At 41.0% G+C, this 25530-nt stretch overlaps 1 protein-coding gene across 8 annotated transcripts in view; it reads left to right on the top strand.

Moving 5' to 3' along the window:
* The window catches only part of LOC144691685 (E3 ubiquitin-protein ligase DZIP3-like), a 113258-nt gene that overhangs the window by 19890 nt on the left and 67838 nt on the right, over positions 1–25530 (top strand). For 7 of the 8 annotated variants that reach the window (XM_078560020.1, XM_078560024.1, XM_078560023.1 and 4 more), the window contains exons 2-7: positions 5111–5208; positions 6201–6344; positions 7854–7934; positions 15452–15576; positions 18770–18890; positions 21943–22065. In XM_078560020.1, coding sequence (XP_078416146.1) covers positions 5170–5208; positions 6201–6344; positions 7854–7934; positions 15452–15576; positions 18770–18890; positions 21943–22065 — 633 coding nt within the window. In that variant the 5' untranslated portion in view covers positions 5111–5169. Of the gene's footprint in view, positions 1–2589; positions 2655–5110; positions 5209–6200; positions 6345–7853; positions 7935–15451; positions 15577–18769; positions 18891–21942; positions 22066–25530 lie in introns of those variants that run through there. The other variant, XM_078560021.1, reaches the window with a different exon arrangement.

The raw sequence follows: 25530 nt of genomic DNA, 5'->3' as shown, positions 1-25530 counted from the left end.
AAAATTGGCTTAGTTGTAGGAGACAGTGAGTGATGACAGAAGGATGCTTTAGTGACTGGAAGCCAGTGTCCAGTGGCGTACCACAGGGGTCTCTATGCTGGGTCCCCTATTATTTGTCATTTATATAAACGACATAGATGACTATGGGGGGGTAGGATTAGTAAGTTTGCAGATGACACAAAGATTGGCCGAGTGGTTAACAGTGAGGTTGAGTGTTTTGGGCTACAGGAAGATATAGACGGGATGGCCAATTGGGCAGATAAGTGGCAGATGGAATTTAACCCTGAAAAGTGTGAGGTGATACACTTTGGAAGGAGTAATTTGACAAGGAAGTATTCAATGAACAGCATGACACTAGGAAGTTCTGAGGAACAAAGGGACCTTGGCGTGCATGTCCATAGATCTCTGAAGGTGGAGGGGCATGTTAGTGGGGTAGTGAAAAAGGCATATGGGACACTTGCCTTTATCAATCGAGGCATAGATTACTAAAGTAGGGAGGTCATGTTGGAGTTGTACAGAACCTTGGTGAGGCCACAGCTGGAGTACTGTGTGCAATTCTGGTCGCCACAATATAGGAAAGAAGTGATTGCACTGGAGGGGGTGCAGAGGAGATGTTGCCTGGGATGAAACATTTAAGTTATGAAGAGAGGTTGGATAGACTTGGGTTGTTTTCATTGGAGCAGAGAAGACTGAGGGGCGACCAGATTGAGGTGTACAAGATTATGAGGGGCATGGACAGGGTGGATAGGGAGCAGCTGTTCCCCTTAGTTGAAGGGTCAGTCACAAGGGGACATAAGTTCAAAGTGAGGGGCAGGAGGTTTAGGGGGCATGTGAGGAAAAGCCTTTTTACCCAGAGGGTGGTGACGGTCTGGAATGCGCTGCCTGGGAGGGTGGTGGTGCCTCACATCCTTTAAAAAGTACCTGGATAAGCACTTGGCACGTCATAACATTCAAGGCTATGGGCCAAGTGCTGGTAAATGGGATTAGGTAGGTAGGTCAGGTGTTTCTCACATGTCGGTGCAGACCCGATGGGCCAAAAGGCCTCTTCTGCACTGTGTGATTCTGTGATCCTCGGATACTGAAGCAGTCCATGTCCAAATGCAATAGAACCTGGATAATGTCCAGGCTTGGGCTGACAAGTGGCAAGCAACTTTTGTGCCACACGAGTGTCAGGCAATGACCATCCCCAACAAGAGAGAATCTAACCATCACCCCTTGACATTCAATGGCATTACCATCACTGAATCCCCCACTATCAATATCCTGGGGATTACCATTGACCAGGAACTGAACTGGACTAGCCATATAAATACTGTGACTCCAAGAGCAAGTCAGAGGCTAGGAATCCTGCGCCGAGTAACTCACCTCCTGACTCCCCACCATCTAAAAGGCACAAGTCAAGAGTGTGATGGAATACTCCCCTCTTGCCTGGATGAGTACAGCTCCCACAACACTCAAGAAGCTTGACACCATCCAGGACAAAGCAGCACGCTTGATTGGCACCTCATCCACAAACATTCACTCCCTCCACCACTAAAGCACCATCGTGGCAGTGTGTACCATCTACAAGATGCACTGCAGGAATTCACCAAGGCTCCTTAGACAGCACCTTCCAAACACACAACCACTACCATCTAGAAGGACAAGGGCAGCAAATAGATGGGAACACCACCACCTGGAAGTTCCCCTCCAAGCCACTCACCATCCTGACTTGGAAATATATCGCAGTACCTTCACCGTCGCTGGGTCAAAATCCTGGAGCTCCCTTCATAACAGCAATGTAGGTGTACCTGCACCACATGGACTGCTGCGGTACAAGAAGGCAGCTTACCACCATCTTCCTGAGGGCAATTAGGGATGGGCAATAAATGCTGGTCTAGCCAGTGATGCCCACATCCCATAAATGAATTAAAAAAAAGAAAAATTAGGGCTTATCCATTCAAGTGAATTTTCAACAGCATATTAGATAAATTCTGTTTGTTGCCAAACAACATCTCTGGCATTGAGAATGTACTTTTATAAGTGTGGAGTCTCATTCCTATAGATTTTAATTATTGTTGAAGGTTTTATAAGACCTTTTTTTTTTACTTTGTGTCCCTCTCATTTCTCTCAAATATATCTTTAGTTCCCTTTCTTACTTTCGCATTCTGTACACGATTTTGCATTGAAATAAATCTTCTAATTGCCACTTCCTGGTCCATTTCTCCTCCCTCCCGCCCCATATTGTCAGTGACTCCACCCCGCGATCTCCTTCCTGCTCCACTAACCTGTTTCCTAAATCCAGCGATGATCCCTGGTGAAGGCCCCAGTGTGTTCCTGACAATGGCCACCTCACCCAGTGATGCTGCCAATAATGGAGAGCTGCCAGTGGAGCAAATTTTCACCTACTGGGGGCTTAATCCGATATGACGTCTGACGCTGTCCAAGCAAGTGCCTACTTACCTTGTAATTGCATCAGGCTTCCTGTGGCAAGCCAACACGGGGCGCACACTGGTTTTCCAACCGGTGGCGACACCCATTGCCACAACTAAATTCCGCTCATGATATTGCTTTCCTTGTTCACACAGGTCCAAGATCCCATGTGTAGGGCAGCAGACTGAAATGGATTTTTAATTACCTTAAGTTTGAGCACTAAAACCCCCAAATTTTCCATGGTAAGCAGTAAGAAGGGTGTGTACGACTATGACTGATGGTGTTGGGGCTATGCTATTTGATAGTAGGCGGAGGTTAGATCCTGTGTCAACAGCTTTTTTGACAGCAGTTTCCAAAACCTCTATTCAGTGCCTAATTGTTTGAGAACAGTAATTTTGAAATCTGTTTGGGTGATTATAAAACTGGGTTGACCAGGGGCAGGACTTGGTACAGAATGCGTTTCGGCTAGTGGGGTCCAGGGTTCATGGATTTTGTGCAGGTTGGAAGTGACTGGCAGAGTGTCTAGTTGTGAAAGTGTGGATGAGGTTTTCAAATAGCTATAGATCAGAGGGACCAATTGGGTGGACACTATTGCAGCGATGTAAATGGGTGATCTTGTGATTAACTTGATATGGGGCTTTAAACTCCATTCCCAATCAAATAGGATAACTTGGATATTGTTGAGTTTGGGATGAGTGCCCTGATATTGAATAGTATTGGGGCTGTGCTTATAGCAGTGATATAGAAGCTTAAAGTGTCTTTCACTGTGTATTTACAAAACCTCAGCTCTGTGTCTCCTGGTTGGCCAGTTTGTATACTGGATATTTCAATATTGCAGTTCTGGATACTTCCAACATCTGAAATAAAAACAAAAAATTTTGGAAAAACTCCGCAGGTCTGGCAGCATCTGTGGAGAGAGAAACAGAGTCAATGTTTTGAGTCCGTATGACTCTTCTTCAGAGCTGAAAACCCCAGTTAGGTTGTTGGAACATTGTGATACCAGCCAGGAAGCTGAAATAATCCACCCTTGTTCTGTATGAGAAAAATTCCCCTGTGTGTCCAGAGGCTCTGCGTTCCTGCTACTGGGAGCCAGACGAAAGGCCTCCCGCTCCATTCCCACACACCATCTTGCCCACTACAGTGGGCTGCACTAAATTCCACCTGCGTCCCTTAACTAAACAGGCTAAAGAATCCTTACTAAGACAGACAAAAGTTTAAACCAGGAAGTGGCAGTTAGAATATGCGTTCTTCAAGCCTCCTGCATGAGTTTAATGCTGGAGTTTAATGCTATCTCAGACTTCCTACATTGCAAAGTGTGGGCTTAAATTTGGCATATATTCTAGATTCAAGGTCTTAAGGAATTTTTCCTGCTCTTTTCTATTCTGCATGTAAAATCCATGCAGGTTTAAAAACTATACTGAATGACCAGTACTAGCACCTGCTTTCTATAAAAAATACAAGGTGATCTAAGTAGTTGTACCTTCATTCTTCAATTCCAGATAAATGGCTTCTCATTGCTTGAAACCCAATATTCAGAATACTTGTTTCCAGTAGCCCCAATTCATTTGAGATATTAAAGTATTTTTCTGATCCAACTCATACTAATTAGTTTAAGAACAAAAATGTAAGGTATAAACAATAAAAGATGATATATTCTGGAGAATGCTGGTAATTAACTCAGGTTATCGTTTGTAGTAATGGATTGGAACTCGACTCATTTAAACTATGGTTGTTTTTGTGAAGATTTTAGATTTGCGTGAATGTACTTTTTGCTGCTTATCAGTGTCATGTGGATCTTGGGGTTATATGGACAGCATGCACACTGATAATGAATTTAGATGGTCTCTAGAGATGTGAATTTGCATTTTTGTGCACCAATTTAGCTTATTTTTTCCCCAGAAACCTCATCTAACTCAGTCTACAGATTACATGACAGCAACGTTAGAATTTTATTTACCACATACTTCCTCCTTCCTCCCTTTCCATAGAGTTAATTGGATTTCTTTTTATAGAATTTAGATTTGTATTATAAACCTGTCACTAAACTACTTAATTGGAATCAACTGAGATTTGGCCCTATGAGGGCAGAGTTGGTACATGCTCTGTGGCATGGAGATTAGAAAGATCGCTGGTACAGTTTATTTTCCATACTGTGTTATCTGTTTTTAGCCAGAGCAGTGGCGAAGGCAGCCAAGTCTGATGGATAAAAGTAAAATACTGTAGATACGGAAATCTGAAATAAAAACAGAAAATGCGGGAAAAATTTAGCAGGTCTGGCAGCCTCTGTGGAGGGAGAAACAGAGTTAACGTTTCAAGTCCATACGACTGAAGAAGAGTCATACGGACTTGAAGCATTAACTTTGTTTCGCCCTCCACAGATGCTGCCAGACCTGAGTTTTTCCAGCATTTTCTGTTCAAACCTGATGGATAGTGCTTGTGTGGACAGTGAGATAGATTTTAAAATGGAGCCTGAACTGTGATGACCCACATGGTCTGCCAGCACACGATCTAGATTCGCATGAGGAATCGCTAATTGGCTGAGCACCAAGTTCCTCCTTCAGAAGGATAGGATCTTTCAGAAAGAAATTTGGGGGAAGTTATGTTCTACTCAGGGACTTCCCAATGCCCATAAAGAATATAACTACTGTCACAGTAGAACTGAAGTAGATTTTCACTGAGCTGTTTTTCTGTCTTGCAGATTGTATACATTTTGTAAAAGTTGATGCTGTGACGGTTCAAGAAGAACACTGTATCAAGATGGGTCCTGAGGTTGAAGAAGAAACATTTTCTTTAGAGGTAGATCAGATTTTCCGTTTTTCATTCTCAAAAATTTATTTTTCAAAAGCGAAATAAGATGAAAAAAATACAGACTAGGTCAGTTGACATCTGGAAACAACAATAACAGGTTGATGTTTCAAATGTTTATCATTTTTCAGAAGTCTTGACGATTTGCTGATTTACTAACTACTTATCCTCTCCATTGCAACCGCTTTTTCCACTCTCATAACATCACCTGCCTCTGCCCTGCCTCAGTCTATCTGCTATCAAGATCTCAACTAGGCCTTTGTCACCTCTGAACTTGAGTGACCCAATGCTCCACTGGACAACTTTTTACCCTCCATAAACTTCAGCTCGTCCAATCCTGGATCAAGTCTGATTTACCTGTCACCCCTATGCTTATAGACCTCCATCTACTTTTGATCTGCCAACACTTCAGTTTAAAATTCTCACCTTCATATTTAAATCTTATCACCTCTCCCTACCTCTGTAAATTTCTTCAGCTTTACAATTTTACCAAGAATCTTCTGTCCCTCCAACTCTGGCCTTGTGCGTGCCCACTTTCCCATGCTTATTGGCTGTGCCATCAACAGTCTAGGCCTTACAATTTGGAATTTCCTTTCTAAACCTCTCTGTCTAGCCCCAGCTCCCTCTCTCCTTCTAAGACCTTCCTAAAAATCCATTGCTTCGACTAAGCTTTTAGTTCCCCATCCTATTATCTCCTTTTATTCAGCATCATTTTATTTTTCTGATTATGCTTTTATGCCTTGGGATATTTTTTTCTATTAAAGGTACTATTTAATTCCAAGTTGCTCCTGCAATAGAGTTCATTGCTTTGTAGTTTCGAGGTTGTTGTATGCTGTGCTATCATTCAAGATCATTCGGCTTTAATTCATAAGATCAGGATAGAATTGAAAGACTTATTTTTGTATTGAAAGTACTTAAACTCTATTCTTGAAAAAAATGAGGACAGCTACATTCATTGATTCTGATGCAATGTATTTTCTAAGGTGGAGAATGACCATGTTGAAGAGCTATCCGGAAATAATTCATTAGACATATACCAGAAACTTGGTTTCTACCCATCAATGAGTATTGATGAAAAGATTAAGCAATTCCAAATCTTCCTCACCACTGTACTGATGAGTGATTTGGTGAGTATTAATGTAGTACAAAAAAAAACCCTTTTCAAGCATTTTACTGTGTCCAGTGCTGCCCAGAATAGTGTATATGTCATGTATAGTGAGATGAATCTGAAAGAGTTTGGCCTTTGGTAACCCAAAGTATGCTGCTTTATCATTGTAATGTTTCTTGAATCTTATCATAGAGGAAGGCCTATGAAAATAAGTGCTAAGATTGGAAATTTTTACAAAAGGAACCGCTAACTTGTCTATATGTCGTTCGCCCTGGTCCCATTCTGGTCATATTAAAAGCGCAATTGGACAAAACAAAAATGTTAGAAACTTCAGGGAGTGGGGGGGTGGATTTTCATGTTGGAGGTGGGAATCGGGAGGCGGGACTAATCCTGTGTCTCAAGACTGCCAGCAGTTGGGGTCTTCTGGGGTTCAGGCCCAAGGTGGAAATGGAGGTGAACCAAGTTCAGGGCAAGTTAAAAAACCTGATCCCAAAAAGTCTTGGTCCACTGCTGGCTCACCTAACATACAGTTGAACCTTCTCACTTTAAACCACCCTTCTCATCGCCCTCATGCCCTCACTCATTATCCACTTTGTGAACAGAACTCATCCACTTGCCTGGATGAAGCTCGACACCATCCAGGACAAAGCTCCCCATCGACCAACCTATGCATTCACCCTCTCCACAACTGATGGACAGTGGGAATAGTGTGTACTATATATATGATGGACTGCAGCAAATCATCAAGGGTCCTTTGCCAGCACTTTCCAAACCTGTTACCTCTACCACCTAGGGCAAGAGCAGCAAGAAGCATCACTACCTGCAAGTTCCCCTCCAAGCCACATACTATCCTGGCTTGAAACTATATCCCTGTTCCTTCATTGGCGCTGTATCAGAATCCTGGAACTGCCTTCCTAACAGCACCATGGGTGTAGCTACACTACATAGACTACAGTGGTTGAAGAAGCTCACCACCACCTTCTCAAAGGCAATTAAAGATGGGCAACCAATGCTGGCTTTGCAGCAATGTCCACATCCCATGAAAGAATAAAAAAAAGAATGGAATTGGTTTGTTGAGTCAGTTGAGAAAGTGATGTTAGTGATTATTTATTCTACAAATGATTTTAGTGTGGAAGCAATATATGTACTTATATGTCTGTAATTATGTATAGATAGGATACCTGGAGCTTAGATTTTTTTGTCTAATCATTTTTGCCAACAAGACCAGGAATATTAATAAACGCCAGCAGCCCTGCACTAGAAAAGCAGAGGCGTTTTCCTATATTTCCTGGCCAATATTTATCGCAAAGGCAGGTTAATTGGTCATTATCCCATTGTTGCTTGTGTACAAATTGGCTGCTCAGTTTTCTACATTACAACTGTAAATACCCTTGAAAAGTACTTGATTGGCTGTAAAGCAGTTTGGGTGTCCTGCAGTCATGTAATGCGCTATATATTTATTTTCTTGCAGAAGTTTGTAGAAAAACAATTCTGCAGATTTAATTCTATTCCTGTTTCTTGCTCTTAGGTGCGACAGCTAAGTGAAGTACAATATCTTTTACTATTGCATTACTTCGTTATGACTCTCTGTTCTAGAGGCCAGGCACAGGTACATTTTTATCCCATTAAAATTTGTTTCAAACTGTTGAGGTTTACCCATTAGTAGGCTGTTACTTCCAAATCCAAATGCTTTGTTTTATAGTATCCAAGATTTTAGGAGAGCTTAAACAAAGGTTTGATAAAGTACTGCTACTTAAAGTAGCCAACGAGTGTTTACATTTTTACTGAAACATAAAAGGATTGTGTGCTAAACTGTGTTAACATTTGACAGCAACATGTATTTTATATATCACCTCTAGTGTAAACATAAATGTCCCAGGGCACATCACAGATGGATAATAGGACACAAATGAATGCTGACTGAGATACTGAAAGGGTTGACTAAAAGCTTTACTTATGATGTGGATTTTAAGGAAGGCCACAATGGAGCAGATGGAGCTGAAGAGTTTTAAGAGCATAGCATTTAGATGGCTGCTGGTATGATCAGCAAGAAAGGGGAGGAAGGGATGCACAAGAGGTCAGAGTTGCGGGGGATGGGGTCGTAGGACTGGAGGACGTTAGAGTTGGAAGCAGGGTTGTGAGACCATGAAGCAAATTAAATACAAAGATGAGAATTTTAAACTGGGGGTAGAGTTTTAAATAAGATGAAGTTTATGGAGGATGGAAGGCCAACCAGGAAAACATTTAGAATAGTTCATTCTGGACAATATAAAAGCATACCAATGATCTCCTAGCTGGCCCTACCATTTCCCATCCTCCATAAATTTCAGTTCACCTAAAATTCTGCTGCCCACTGTTAATATGGCAATCACCTTGTTAAAAAAATTGCAAGTTAAACAGGTGATGAGCATTGATTATCCCATCTAAATAGAATAAAAAGATACAGCTGGAATGCTTTGTGTGGAAGCTACTTGGAAGTCAGTAGTACTGAAGAGTTGTCTTGAAAATAAACTAGCTTAAACCAAAAGACCAGCCTGGATTAATTTTTCCAGCACAACCTCTTGTAGTGAATGACACCCACATCCCAACTTACATTTAGTCACATTCTCTGTCATTGCCCAACAATGGCTCAATTTGAAATTAATATTTTTGTATTCAAATCCTTTCATGGCCTTCCTCCTTCTACTCACTGTAACCATAAGACATAGGAGCAGAAATTAGGCCATTCGGCCCATCGAGTCTGCCCTGCCATTCAATCATGGCTGATAAGTTTCTCAACCCCATTCTCCCGCCTTCTCCCCATAACCTTTGATCCCCCTTACCAGTCAAGAACCTATCTATCTTGGTCTTAAATACACTCAATGACCTGGCCTCCACAGCCTTCTGTGGCAATGAATTCCATAGATTCACCACTCTCTGGATAAAGAAGTTTCTCCTCATCTCTGTTCTAAAAGGTCTTCCCTTTACTCTGAGGCTGTGCCCTCAGGTCCTAGTCTCTCCTACTAATGGAAACATCCTCCGACGTCCACTCTATCCAGGCCTTTCAGTATTCTGTAAGTTTCAATCAGATCCCCCCACATCCTTCTAAACTCCATCGAGTATAGACCCAGAGTCCTCAAACATTCCTCATATGTTAAGCCTTTCATTCCTGGGATCATTCTCGTGAACTTCCTCTGGACCCTCTCCAGGGCCAGCACATCCTTCCTGAGATACGGGGCCCAAAATTGCTCACAATATTCTAAACGTGGTCTGACCAGAGCCTTATAAAGCCTCAGCAGCACATCACTGCTTTTATATTCTAGTCCTCTTGAAATAAATGCCAACATTGCATTTGCCTTCCTAACTACCGACTCAACCTGCAAGTTAACCTTAAGAGAATCCTGGACTAGGACTCCCAAGTCCCTTTGCACTCCAGATTTCTGAATTCTCCCAATTTAGAAAATAGTCTATGCCTCTATTCTTCCTACCAAAGTACATGACCTCACACTTCCCCACGTTGTATTCCATCTGCCACTTCTTTTCCCATTCTCCTAACCTGTCTAAATCATTCTGCAGCCTCCCCGCCTCCTCAATACTACCTATTCCTCCACCTATCTTTGTATCATCAGCAAACTTAGCCAGAATGCCCTCAGTTCCTTCATCTAGATCATTAATGTATAAAGTGAAAAGTTGTGGTCCCAACACTGACCCCTGCAGAACTCCATTAGTAACCTCCTACAAGCCCTCCAAGATTTTTACATTGGTCAAATTTGGCTTTTTGAGCATTCCCCTATTTTCTTTGCTCCACAATTGAAAGCTGTCGTCAGCTCTCTAGGCCCCAAGTACTAGAATTATGTCTCTATACACCTCTCCTCCTTTAATATGATCCTTTAAGACCTATCCCTTTGACCAAATTTTGGTCACTTGTCCCTAATAATAGAGTTTGTAATATTAATTAACATGAAATGGAATTTTGCCAGATACTCTGAACTTGTTTTTATAATAGTGGCACCTAGCAAAATGCTTCAAAATCATCTTTAAATGCTTTTAGTGTTGTCATGCAGTGGAGAGGCGGAGTGACCAAAGGTCTGCAAGATATAATGTCAAGTCCCTACTTAACATTTTCTGAAAGTGCCATATCTCACAAATACTGAAGATGACCTGATAGTTCGTTTTCAGGGTATCTAAGGATTGGCAATAAATAGGCACTTGTCAACACTACCCACATCCTTGAAACAAATAATAAGTGTAGGACCAGTAATAGTGAGTAGAATTGACAATTAGAATGCTACAGGTAATAGAGTTCTTATGAAGAAAAGTTGAACAGGGAAAGATTATTGGTAAGTTGGAATGTATCCTGTATTCAACATTGCAAGTTATCTGACTGCTTTCTACAAAATTGTTCCTGATTGCTGTTGTAATATGGATTCTTTAGATGTTCCCGTGATGAGATCTTGAGACTTGTATATTTAAACATGACCTGTTTATTGTTAACATTTAATTATTTACAGATCCCAGATTGCTGTCATGCATGGTGCTGTTGCCTCCAAACAGACTGGTTCCAGAGTGTTCTCTCTAGACTGTAATCTCAGTCTATTACCATGTGACTCAATACATCACACTGTGGGCAGTGCTATTCTCCAGTTCCACATTAACCCTTGCTCTATCGAACACCTTTACATTACAATGGCATCCAGCACATGCTACGATATCCCCCTTTCTTCTCCAAAGTAAACTTTCCTCCCTTCCAACAGCGTTTAACTGTTTATAATACTTTCTTTACTTGCTATCCTTGCTCCCCCACCTCAAGTCTCTGTCTTTACAAATTCATAAGGTCCCGAGGCTTGACAGTTCTTCCACATTTGGGTCTGTCACATTTGGAGGAAAGGAAGTAGTACTCTGTGTTTCTGGTACTTAGCTATCTTCATTTGATTCGCTTTTTACGCTCCTTCAAGTAGCGTTTCTCTTTATTAACGAATCGTCTGCTTTTTTCGGACACGGTGGGTTTGTCCTGTTCCTTCTGAGGAGAATGTTCATTCCTAGAGTCGACAACGAATTTTCCTTTTCTGCGGTGCCCGCCATGTTCTTGCTGGACATACATGGTTCGCAGATGGAACTTTCATTTCCACTTGTTTTATAATTTCAGCCAAACATTTATTTGCTGTTTCGTTTTCAAATCCTTTTGCAAGCTTATGAATCTTCTCATTCGGCTCAGCTTTTTCTTCTTCTAGCACCTTGTGCTTCAGTGTCGGAGTACACTTTATGATCTCATGGCTGTGTTTTCTTTCTCTGTCGGCAACAGAACTTCATCTTTGTCCTTCATTTTGGTTGCACTGTTAGCCAGGTCTGTCCCCAGCAAAGTCTTGTCTTGTTTCAGTTCTGTAATTGTGCAATTCATTGCTTCATTATCGTCTTGCAGTTGAAAAGTTGTATGCCTTTTCCTTTCAAAGTCATCTCTTTTTTATTCAACCGCTTCTCCAGCTCTTCAGTCTGTTTCTTGTAGCTTTCGGCTTCCTCCTGGAATATAGAACATTGCTGAGTCTTCTCTGCCAACTGGTTCTTCAGTTTGTTCAGGGGGTCATTAAATTTATTTTCCTTCTCTTCATAATTTTCCAGAGGAATAAACTTTGTCCTAATGGATTTCTGTAGCATGTGAAGGTCTGTCAACAGGTTTTCCTTTTCTTTGCAAAGCTCGCTTGCTTCATCTTGAACTTTCCTGTAATTCAGCATAGACTCCTCGAGTTTCTTTTGCTGTGCTTCCATTCTGCTGTTTAAGATAGTCTTCATATTGCTGAATGGTTATGCATTCCTTTTGCATTTGATCTTGAAGGACAATCAATCCTTTCAATTGTTTATTTTCTTATTGATCTCTTGCCAAATCACTCTGGGCTTCAGTGCATCGTTTCATTGCTACTGATAGTGCCAATGCAGCTTTTTTTGAAATAATATTCAACATCCTCTGTAGCTCTTCTCATTTTTCCATGGCTACCTATTGATCCTTCAAGGAGTCCTTCAGGGTCGCAATTTCTTTGATTGCCTTTTCTGCCTGCTGTTTTGCCTGGCTGTACATCTGGTTGAGTTTTCCCAACTCCTGCTTTGATTTTCCAACTGTGGAATTGAGGATCATTATCTCCTCCTGCTACCTTTGTGCTGTCTCTGAAATGTATTTGTTCAGTTCATTGAAGACCAGTTTTCATGCATTTTCAAAGGTGTATATACTCAGCTTGAATCTTGCACTTCAAATCTTCCAGTTTAGCTATAATGCAAACATTTTCCTGTAGAACAGCTTAATATACTTTTTGCACATCTTTGCTTCTTTTGAGTTACCTCAGATAGCTTTCCTTCATTCATTGCCATCTGCTCGCTCTGCATTGTCATCTGTCTCCCTTGCTGTAGTGTCTTTTGGCTCCCTCTCTCTGGGGTTGTCTGTCACCCTCGCTTTGGGGTCTTTTGTTGCCCTCGCTCTGGGGTCTCTTGTTGCCCTTGGCACTTTATTGGGAGTATGCTAGACTTTCCTCTAGGGTCTGCGTTCTCCACAACTTTGAGCTTTAAATATCTGTCAAAGCCTTTTAATATCTCACCAAATGTTGTCTAATATTGGCTGTGGAGTATTTCTCTAGCAAATGAATCAAACATGAATAAAAACTTATCAACTTGTACTTCTTTTGATTCCTTACTTAATTTTGTAGTTCTTCTGTAAACTAAAAATTGTCTTCTCCAAGACTCCCACTCTTTTTCGTCTGAGTTAGTCCTTTCCGTAGCACAAATGGATCTGGTTCATCTAATTTTCCATATGTGGCTTGTTTTTCCTTTTGTAGTTACCGCTTTAAATGTCGTTATGGCTTTAAGAGCTGTCAGTGCACTCTCAGGTTGTTTCTGCAGCTGCCAGTTTCTCTGTCTGATTTTACTGCACTTTTTCGATTTTGGCAGCCTTTCTGGCGAACGCGCGTTTCAGTTTTTTGAAAAAAAATGTGAAGAAAATACTGCAGCATTTATTTTCTGGGCACTAAAAATTGATTTTGTGGCAACTCTTTCCTGTTTTGTTTCACTCTGTGCATCCTTTGCATTTTGAATGTGTCCCATGCATTTTGAATGTCCCGCGCTCCGAGAGTTTTGGCGGGTGCGCGCTTCTTTAAAAAAAAAAGTTGCCAGCTGTCAACTCTGCAGCCATTTCTTCTTTTAAACTCTGCAGGTTTTCTTGTTCTTACTGTGCCCTGCAGGTTTTTCTCTTACCTGATTTTTTTTTTTAAACCTCAGTGCAGCGTGGCCACCGGTGGCTGCAATCTACTGAGCTCTGGGACTGCCACCTATTACATAATGTAAGTGCAGCTTGTTTTTTAGAACTTTGCTCACCCCCGTCTCATGAACTGTGTCACTCAGGTTCTTGCAATTTACTGTAATGAACTCTGGCGGATTCCTCACTTCCAAGCCTGTAATGAACTTTCTCCAACCGTTTATTCAAGTTTCCTTCTTCGGTGCACATGTCTCTAGTTTGGCTTCAGCTGCTTTTAGTATTTCATACCTTGGCATACTGTTCTGGGTTCATTGTTTAAAATGCTGCCACCTTTCAGGTCACCGCTGATGTGATGTCTTTTAGGAGCTCCCACCACTGCCAACGCATGTTGTAATATGCTGATAGTGCTGACATCCCACAGCTGCCAGCCATATAATAGGTTCTTTAGATGTCTCAATGATGGGATCTTGAGACTTGCATATTTAAATATATTTAATAGGCAAAAGAATCAGAGGCAACATGAGTATTTATCCTTTTTACTTTTGAAGTTACTATCGACAACCTTTCAGGCACTGCATTCCAGATCACACCAACTCGCTGTGAGGGGGGGAAAAAAATGTTTCCTCATGTTGCTTCTGCTTCTCTTGTCAATCAACTTAAATTTGTGTCCTCTGGTTGCTAGCCCTCATGATACTAGAAACAAGTTAAAACCACTCATGATTTGAACACTTCTATCAAACCTCCCTGCTTCAACAGTCTCTCCAAATGACTGAAGTCCCTCATCCCTGCTACCAAATCTCTTTTGCACCTTCCCTAAGACTTTGACATCTTGCCAAAAGTCCATGGTTACACCATCTGCAGCTTGCTCAACACACCAGTAATGTTTCAGCAACATTGGATGCCATGCACTCTATTGCAACAGGCCCCATGATGCAGAGAGCCACCTTCTTTCTGAAGAGCTTACAAGATGCAAGTGTCCTTATTGCCCAGTGGCTCTATTCTGCTCTCGCTTCTATTTTGTGCCATCCTGTTCTGAACGAGACCAGGAAGAATGTGTTGCACTGTGTTAGGGCGATGTGCCTGCCATAGCTGAATAGCTGGAGGTATAGCTGGTGAGAGGTAGGTGTGAGGCTGGCAGTGTTGGAAGATACATGTGGGTGAAGTGTGGTATGTGGATGTAAGGTGTGAGTCCTGAGTGCCAGGGGCTGCTGATGGGTGTGAGGTGAATTGAGCAGCGTCAGAGGCTGTAGGGGCAGGAAATGTCACATGAGGACGTATTCACTGACGTTGACCATCTGTGCGAGGTCACTGGACATCTAATGTCACAACTGACAAGTACATAGGTTCAGACACTGAGAAATGGTCACCTGATCTTAATTCCTTCTGAAAGTTGATCTTAAAGGGCTTCTGCCTCCTGCGAAATCATGGTATTTCTCCTCTTGTTCGCCTCCTGTTCACCTACAGCACTAAGGCCTCCAGTGCCGCAACAGCAGCCCTGAAGCCTCCCCTTTTGCCCTGGTGTTCCATTTTCCTTGTTTAGAATTGCAGCAGTAATACTCAGCAGCAGCCTCCTGCCATTCAGTGCAGCTTCCCTTTAAGAGACACCTTTAAGAACAGACAGTTGGCTACCCCATATGCTGGCAGCACAGCACTGTTCAGCTCCCCAATGAGCAAAGAGACAACAAGCAACACACAGAGGCAGCCAGCAGTGCAACAGCTGCTCGGCCCTAAGCTGCAATCATGGAAACAAGTGGGCAGCACTGAATTTGTCTGCTGCCCGCCTCCACTGGAACCAGTGCAGGCAGATCATGAATTGCACTCATTTATTGGCATTATTCGGATTTTAGCCCGCGGTTCCTGGAGATTTTGTGTTATTTGCTTTGCAGCCATTTTATGTAATTTTATCTCTGTAGGATCTGTCTGAAGCTGAAAAGCAGATTAAGACAATTGAAAAAATGACAAAGGAGACACCAGAATGTCAGAGTTTTCTGTACATAGTCTATCATTCATTTGGCTGTTTATACTACAAGCAAAATAGGTAAGGAATCTGAGCTCTGAAAAAGGGTCATACAGACTCAAAATGTTTACTCTGTTTCTCTCTCCACAGATGCTGTCAGACCTGCTGAGCTTTTCCAGCATTTTCTGTTTTTATTTCAGATTGCCAGCATCCGCAGTATTTTGCTTTTAATCTGAGCTTGAAATTGGGTATTAAAATTAAATACACATGCAGGAATTTACCTGCATTGGAAACAAACATTGAGTTTGAACGAGACCATCTGAACTTGATGGTCAAGTTCATCAAGTACTTATGCCCTGTTTTGTATGCTTGTATGTTTTGTGATATTAATTTACATTTCTGGGTTTGTTTCATGTGTGGTGGGGGCTGGGGGGCAGGACCTTAAGAAATAAATCAAGGTTTCTTCCTATGTAGAATAACATATACTATAATAAAATTAGCTTAACAGTACAGAAGTTAGTATTAATCTCTTTATATTCTGCGAATGTAATAAAAGACACAAGACAACCATTGAAAAGATTTACTTATGCTATTGTAAGATATATTTTGTTCAAACCATTATTTTGGATGTTAGAAGTTTCAGTTACTGAGGGGGAAAATGTGCATCAATAAAAAATGTTGTAAGAACTAATTTTTGGGGAAAAGCCATCCTATATCCCATTCATGCAATTACAGGGTTGTAAGTTTGGGTAGATAAATCTGTTTTAAGTGTGGCTATAGGAATTTATAATGTTAGACGTTTATGTATAAATGTGGTATTGGGAAGCATGGTTTAGTAGACTGGAAGTGCTTGCTTTCAGTGAAAGTCTAAGACCTCAAATGTGCAATACAGCGTTAAATGTCAGAGCATACTGTTACTATAAAGCATTAAAGCTGTGGGGCATCAAGGCATTCAAGCTTAATTTAACGAAGTAGCCAAGATTAGCCTGCTTTGAAAATTGCAAACCCAGGGGAAGGAATTGCAATGTATGATAAATCATGAAGATTATCCTTGACGTGACCAGAGCTATTCATCTCTTCCCCAAGCCCTAATGTCCGAAATAATTTAAACTGCTGATGATGCAGCAGTTTTTTAAATCTTATTTTTTAAAAGCATATTTTTTAACACAAGAATTAGGAATAGGCCATTTGGCCCCTCAAGCTGCTATGCCATTTGATAAAATTATGGCTGATTTGAGTTGTGGCCTCAACTCCACTTTCCTGTCTACCCCTGCGTAACCTTTGACTCCCTTTTCGATCAAAAATTTAACTCGGCTTTGAATATATGCAATAGGTTAGAACTTGACAACTTACTTTTCTACCCCTAATGCTCTCTGGGGAAGAGAATTCCGAAGTCATAAATGGGAGACCCCTAATTTTTAAACTGTGTCCCCTAGCTCTAGACATCCTCTCAGCATCAACCCTGTCAAATCCCCTCAGGATCTTATATATTTCAATAAGATCATCTTTCATTCTTCTAAACTCCAATGGGTATAGGCTGAACCTTTTCTCATATGCAACCCCTTCATCTCAGGAATCAGTCAAATGAGCTTTCTCTGAACTGCTTCTGATGCAGTTATATCCTTTCTTAAGTGAGGAGGTCAAAACTGTATACAGTACTCAGATGCGTTCTAACTAAGGCCGTGTGCAGCTGTAGCAAAACTTCCCTACATTTATACTCTCTTCCCCTTGCAATAAATGCCAACATTCCATTTGCCTTACTAATCACTTAATGCACCTGCATACTAACCCATTGTGATTCATGTACCTGGACACCCAGATTCCCCTGAACCATAGAGCTCTACAATCTCCCTCCACTCAAATAATATATTGCTTTTCTATTCTTCCTGCCAAAGTGGACAAGTTCGCATTTTCCCACATTTATGCTTCACCTGCCAAATTTTTGTTCACTCACTTAACCTATCCATGTCCCTTTGTAGACTCTTTACCTCCTCTTGACAACTTACTTTTCTACCTATCTTGTCATCAGCAAAGTTAGCTACCGTATATTCGGTCCCTTCATCCAAGTCATTGATATAGATCGTAAATAGTTGAGGCCCCAGCACTGATCCTTGAGGCACCCCACTAGTTACAGCTTGCCAACCCAAAAATTACCCATTTATCCTTATTCTCTGCTTCCTGTTAACTAACCAATCCTCTATCCATGCTAATATGTTACCCCTTACACCATGAGTTCTTATTTTATGTAGTAACCTTTGTAGCACCTTATCAAATGCCTTTTAGAAATCCAAGCGCACCACATCAATAGGTTCCCCCTTATCCTCCTTTCTTGTTACTTTCTCGGAAAACTCTACAAAATTAGTCAAACTTTACAAAATCATGTCGACTCTGCCTGACTGTATTATGATTTTCTAAGTACCCTACTAAACCCTCCTTAATAATGGATTCTAGCATTTTCCTATGACAGATGTTAGGCTAACTGACCTATAGTTTTCTGCTTTCCGTCTGTCCCCTTTCTTGACTAGAGATGTTACAGCTGTGGCTTTTCAATCTGCTGGGACCCTTCCAGAATCTAGGGAATTTTGGAAGATCACATCTTCCACTATCTCTACTCTAAAGATGATCTACCAAATCTGCAGCCACTTCTTTTAAATCCATAGGATGCAAGCCATCCAGCCCAGAGGACATGTTAGCCCTTAGTTCTAGTAGCTCTCCCAGCACCTTTACCTTAGCGAGTGTGATTTTTTTTTAAGTTCCTCCATCCCTTTTACCTCTTGAGTTTCAAGTATTCTTCAGATGTTTTGTGTCTTCTACAGTGAAGCCGGATACAAAATACCTGTTCAAAGCTTCTGTAGCTTCCTGGTTTCCAATTATTAATTTCCCATTATAAAAAGATGCTTCCTCACAGTTAAAAGTTCCTTTCTCTATTTTGATTTTTGTGTCTCTCCCCCTTGTTTCCTTTTATCCATTTCTGTATTTTTCTGGTTGGTGTCTCTCCATTGGATCCTGAAGCTTGTGTGAGCAGCATCTCCAAAGATTTTTTTTTAAAGAATCAAAGAATTATTGATGTTTGACTCAAAATTGGCAATTCATGTTAGTGAGACATTGGTCTAAAGCCATAGTGTCCTTTCAAATTTTCCATAAATTAAATTATATAGACTTTCATAGCCTTTTGATTATATGTTGTACTAATTTCAGCTCTGATCTAACCAAATTCATGTATCTCTATGTGCTTATATGAGCAGTGATCTAAGGTTCAAAATCTCTTTTGCAGATTTGAAGTTGCTATAAAATGGTTTCAAAAATCAAAGCAAGAATTTGAAGATAACCCACCATCAATAGAGTGGGCTGATGTGGTGTTAAAAGCGGAAGAGATTAAACCAGAAAATTTTCCAGTAAGGGTTTTTTAAAATTCATTCATAAGATGTAAACGTCACTGACAAGGCCAACATTTAATGCCCAATTCTAATTGTCCTTGAGCCACTGCCTTGAGTGCATACCCACAGTGTTGTTAGGAAGGGAGTTCCAAGATTTTGACCCAGTGACGATGAAAGAAAGACTATATATTTGGAGGTCAGGATGATGGGTCATTTGGAGGGGAACAGGCAGATGGTGGTGTTCCCATACGTCTGCTGCCTTTTTTTTCTGGGTGGTAGAGGTTGTGGGTTTGGAAGGGGCTGTTAAAGAGGCCTTGGGAACTTGCTTAATTGTATCTTGTAGATGATACACACTTACAGCCATGATGCGATGGTGACGGAGGGTGTGACTGTTTAAGGTGGTAATTGGGGTGCCAATCAAGCTGGCTGCTTTATCCTTGATGGTGTCAAACTACTTCATTGTTGTTCGAGCTGTATTCATCTGAGTAAGAGCAGAGTATTCCATCACATTCCTGATTTGTGTCTTGTAGAGACAGGTTTTGAGGAGCCAGTAGTAGAGTTACTTGCCACAGGAATCCCAGCCTCTGACCTGCTGTTGCATCGAGTGAATTAAGATTCTGGTTAAATGATAGCCCCCCAGGATGTTGATGGTGGTGGATTCAGTAATGGTAATGCCAGTGAAAATCAAGGGGAGGTGGTTAGATTATTTCTTGTTAGAGACGGCCATTGCCCCACTCTTGTGTAGCGCAAATGTTACTTGTTACTCATCAGCCCAAACCTGAATGTGTCCAGGTTTTTCTGCATGTGGACACAGACTGCTTCAGTATCCAAAGAGATATAGATTTTACTGAACACTGCAGTTATGAGTTATCATTTCACTTCTGACCTATTTTGGAAAGAAGACCATTGATGAAGCATGTGAAGATGGTTGGTCCAAGGTCATTGCTCTAAGGAGCTCCTGCAGCAATGGCCTCCAACAACCACAACCATCTTCCTTTTGTGTGAGGTATGACTCAATGGAGAGTTTTCCCTTCGCTTCCAATTGGCTTAAATTTTGCTGGGGCTTCTTGATAACTCGGTCAAATGCTGCCTTGATGTCAAGGGCTGTCACTCTCCTCTCACCTCTGGAATTCAGCTCTTATGTCCATGTTTGGACCAAGACAGTAATGAGGTCTGGAGCTGAGTTATCCTGATGGAACTAAAACTGAGTATTGGTGTGCAGGTTATTGCTGTACAGTGCTGCTTGATAGCAGTGTCAGTAACACCTTCTATCACTTTGCTGATGATCAAGTCGAGGCTGATTGGGCGATAATTGGCTGGATGGACTTGTCCTGCTTTTTGTGAACAGAACACACCTGGGCAATTTTCTGTACTGTCAGGTAGATGCCAGTGTTGTAGCTGTTGTAGCAGATTAGCCTGGGTTGTGGTTACTTTTGGATCGCAAGTCTTTATACAACAGCCAGAATATCATCAGGGCCAATAGCCTTTGCTGTATCCAGTGCTTTCAGTCGTTCCTTGATGTCATGTGGAGTGAATTGAATTGACTGAAGTTTGGTATCTGTAATGCTCAGATGATCATCTACTTGGCAGTTCTGGCTGAAGATGGTTGCACATGCTTCAGCCTTGTCTTTTGGTCTCACATGCTCGACTCACCCATTAGCGATGTTTCTGGAGCTGCCTCCTCCTCCAGTGAGTTGTTTAATTGTCCACCACCATCCACAACCGAATGAGGTTGGACTTCAGAGCCGCTTTGATAGCAAATTTCCCTCCCAGAGGGAATTAGTGAACCCGAAAGGTTTTTATGACAATCTGGTAGTTTCATGATGGTTATTACTGAGACTGGCTTTTTATTCTAGCCGCCGTGGTGAGATTTGAACTCATGTCTGTGGAGCAGTAATCCAAGCCTCTGAATACTAGTCCATTAACATTACCACTATCCTACCATCCCCATTTGCCTTTGAGTAAAACGGTTCCATATTCAAGCCCCACTTGCAAGACTTGAGCACAAAAATCAAGGCTGATGTTACATTATGGTATTAAAGGAGTGCACTGCTGGAGGTACCATCTTTTGAATGAGATGTTAGACTGTGGCCCTGTCTGCCCTTTTAGGTGATGTAAAATATCCTGTGGTACTAACTCAAAGAAGAGCAAGGGAGTTATCCCTGGTGTCCTTGCCAATATTTATCACTTACTTCATCAACACTGCATGAACAGATTATCTGGTCATTATCACATTGCTGCATGTAGGAGCTTGCTGTCCACAAATTAGCTGCCACGCTTTCCAGAACCAAGATAACACTTTACAAGTACTTTATTGGCTGCAAGTCACTTTGAGGTGCCCAGTGGTCATGAAAGATGCTATAGTAATGCAAGTCGTCTTGCTTTTTCGGTTTGAGACACCTCTTATTTTCATCAAGTGCCAATTAGTATCTGACTCAGTGATGGGTCTATGATGTTAGTTATTGCAAGAAGTATTTTCTCCCAATCTTCTTTTTTTGATTGTTCAGTGAAGATTCACGGTTAGTAATATAACCACACCAGATTATTCTTTTATTTTTTTCTTCTGAGTTGGTACCAGTGGAGATGAGGCACATTAGAAGTTGTCACCCAAAACTTTGTCTTCTGTGCTTTTGCAGGCATTATAAATATAACTAATTGGGTTAATTTAGCCACACTTGCAGTGGTGCAGAAAGCAAAACTTTGCTTTGGGCTTTTTCCCAGTTATGTTTTACGTGACTGCTCTTCCATGTAAAAAGCATACTCATTATCACCTCACTGTTGGGGATTTTTCAGTAAAATTAATTACTGTAGTGTCATTATTAAAATGTCAAAAGATGTTGCTTCAGTATAAATAACTGATGAAAATGCCGCCAATCTGCTTCCATTGATTTTTTTTAAAGTACCTTAGTTAACACTCCTTTTGCTTTGTAACCATACCACTTGGCTTGAGTTAATATCCTATTCCAAATACTGTCTGAGACTGTAAAATATTTAATACAGGTAACTTGAATTCTGTTTTTATTTGCACAAATGATATGGCTACAGAAAGTCTGCTTTTGTCATCCCATAGGTCAAAATAAATGAATATGTTGAATTGTGTAAATATGCTCCTGATCCTATGGCCGTCTGCCAAGATGCAAATTGTCAGGGGTATTATAAGAGGGAAATATATGCTTCTGACCCTGATTACAAGGTATGTCTTAATAAGGAAATCCAAAAAAATCTCAATTGTACCTAAAGGTCAGATCTTTGAAGTATTTTTCAAAATATAGAATACTTGTATGTAATAAACCATTCTAAAATGGCTCCCTGCTGTCAGCTATCTTTTGATGTTTAACTTGCTGAAAAAAGTTGTTGCTAGATTTCCCCACTGACCTTGTAGAAGTTGTAATGGGATACAGTTCCCAATTGTCTTTACCAAGGTAAGAAAGGGAACTTCAATTTAAAAATAAATCTGGAATTTGAAACCTGCTTGGATACAGGTTATAAGAAATGTCAATGAGCATTGTCAATTAGAAAATTGGATTGAGATCTACCATGCTGAATATCTGCCTATTTCATTTGTTCTGATTTACTAATCAGGATTTTAATAATGTAATTCAACCTCTTTTTGTCCATATTATGCAGCTCAGCTCATTTAACTTGAATGTTGAAGGTTGCAAAGTGCTGATTTCCGTACAGAAGTCTGGTTTAAAATGAGCAGGTGCCTTTTTAAAAAAAAAGTAATTGGAGAAGCTTTTCTTTTCCTGCTCTCCCTCCACCCATTTATTATTGCAGTTTTTCAAGAGTCCTGTGACCATTTGTTTACTGCTGCCTTTTTTGGCCTCTGATGTCATCCTGCCACATTCTGCTTTTTGGATGAGGAGAAACCTATCTTTTTCTCTTCTTTGAGATGCAGGCAACACTGGCAAGGCCAGTATTTTGTTGCCAGCCCCTAATTGCCCTTGAGAAGATGATGGGGGGGGTGACAAGGTAGCTGAGGCTGCCCCAGAGCCACTTGCACCCATCCAGCAGTATCTACACCCCAAAATGCACGGGCAGACATACATCCATTTATCCAAGAAAGATTGCTTATCCAAGAGCCAAGGCAGAGCAGGTGGCCTTTCGGGTATCTATAGATATTCGTTGATATCTTATTTGTTCAATAAGCATCTACTTAAGCAGACAACCAACAACAGCACGTGAGTGCTGTAGAATTTTTATAGTGTGGCAGAATCCTTAAGGTAGCTCTTGGTGTAATGGAGCACAATGATACTACTTGTATGAATATGAAGCAACTCCAATCTCAGTTCTTGAATATGAAAGTCAGAGTCACTCTCATGTTTTCATTTTGAGATAATTGTCTGTTACACAGTATTTTGCCCAAAAAGCCAAATCAGAGGATAGTTTCTAGATGATCAATGATACTAATCCATACATTGCTCATTACCCTTATGCATTATTACAATACAACAGTTGAGCACAGATATAATGAAATGCTGGCATCCGCCAGAGTAACCACTGTGTGCACCATTGGCATTTGAAGCAGCAGTTCAGATGCCTGCGATGCAGTAGATCTGAGCCACCTGGCAGGGTTACGGTTATTGTTGCTGTATGCTGCAAAATCTTGCCTTGCAAAAATACATCATTGCAGAAGTCCTGGAGGAGGAAGGCCCCTGCTGTATACATGCAATAAAAAAATATAGGTTTCACAGTCTTCTCTTCCTCCTCCTATCTTTGTAAACCTGAGCAGAGCATTATCTACTAAAATACCCAAGGCAATGGAGGCAAAGCATTTTTGTACCAATCTTTAAAGGAAAGGGAGACATTCAAGATTGCAAAAACTACTGAGGAATTAAAGTCCTACCACATACCTTCAAAAGAGTTGTAGATCAGAGTCTTGAGAAAAATAGTGGAAATCCACAAAAGTCAGTTTGGATTTGTGCCCAGAAGAAACACAACTGACACCAGTTTTTGTTTTGGGACAAGTGGAGAGGGTGATGGAAAGATATTGAGAAGATCAATACAACATGAAGATTGTATTCACTGATCTAGAGAAGACTTATGACTGGGTGCCTAGGGAGGAAGTCTGGAGATGTGCTTTAATTCATCGAGTCCCTGAGAAGCATGTATGACTATTACAGGACATGTACCAAGGAGTGCCAGACAAGAGTTGGAAGCAGCGTGGGGGGGAGAGTGAGAGTTTAGAAGCCCAAGTTGGATTACACCAAAGGTTGGCATTGAGCACCTTCCCATTGCTGATTGTCATGAATGTTCCAACTGAACAAGTGAGGTGGAAAGTGAGGTGGTCAATGATGTTTGCTGATGACATTGAGCTATGTGTTGGGGATGATGAGAATATGACCGATTATCTGGAGAATTGGAGAAAAGCACTGGCTGACAGGGGTATGAAGATCATTTTTTTTGATACATTCATGGGATGTGGGCATCGCTAGCTTGGCCAGCATTTATTGCCAATCCCTAATTGCTCTTGAGAAGGTGGTGGCAAACTGCCTTCTTGAACCGCTGCAGTTCATGTGGCGCAGGTACACCTACAGGAATTTGACCCAGCCACAGTAGACCAAAGGCCCAATTTATGGACTCCAAGTTCGAGCCTAGAGAAGAGGATCAAACTTAAGGAGTCTGGATGAAGACTTGGAGAAAGTAAGTAGATTCAAGTGTTTGGGGAAAGCGGTGGCAGAAGATAGAAGTATGGAAATGGAAATTAAGCAACAGATTCGCTCTGGTTGGAGTAATTGGAGAAAGTGCAGTGGAGTGTTATAGGAAAAGAACAGCTTTATTATATAGTGAAGAAACTCAAGAAGAGAGGAACAATGACTGGATACTAATAAGATGCAGATGCTTAGATGGATGTGTGGAGTAATGAGAAAGGGGGTCAGTAAAGATTGTGGGAGCATCAAAGAAAGTAGCAAAGAAGAGATTGAAGTGGCATGATCATCTGTTGTGGAGAGAGAGAGAGGAAATATGGTGAGGCAGATGATGGAGATTGGACTGCCAGGAAGAAGAAGGCTTAAGATCAGATGGATGGATGCAGTGGCGAGAGACTTAAATGCAGTGGGATTGGAAGAGTAATGGGTGACAATGGGAGGAGATGGAGAAGGGTGATCAACCAGCATTGTAGCAACTCCAAGTAAAATGGGAAAAGCCAAAAGAAAAAGAAAAGTGCATAACTTAATTCCCATCAGTTTGCATTGGATCGTAATAAAATCCTTAAAGATGTAAGAATATTGCACAAACTCTAGATACCACCAACCATTCCTATTATTTTTACTCTTAGTTTACTTGAATAAAACATTGCAGAGAGGAAAAATAACTCATGATTTGTTTCTGAGACTTTTCTTGACATCACATTACTCTAAATATAGATTAAATCCTATTGCAGCACAATGTAAGGTTTATTCACAAAAGTTATATTTATGTTTGATTCAGGCTAAGCCATAAATCTACCAACCTCTCAACAATATGCAAATTATAAACATATTTTGAAAACATTTAAAAGGAGAAGAAACTTGGTTGCCAGACATTTGAAGGACAGCGTGTTGTACATTGAAATTGCTATCATGCATTCCTCAAGATCGGTAATAAAAGCAATGAAGGACCCAGCAGAGCTGTAGGACATACTACTTATGAATGGGCCCAGTTTGGTTATCAACAGGAA

Source organism: Cetorhinus maximus, chromosome 16 (genome assembly GCF_964194155.1).
Source record: "Cetorhinus maximus chromosome 16, sCetMax3.hap1.1, whole genome shotgun sequence".
NCBI classification, from domain to species: domain Eukaryota; kingdom Metazoa; phylum Chordata; class Chondrichthyes; order Lamniformes; family Cetorhinidae; genus Cetorhinus; species Cetorhinus maximus.
This window is presented reverse-complemented; position numbering and strand designations above follow the sequence as displayed.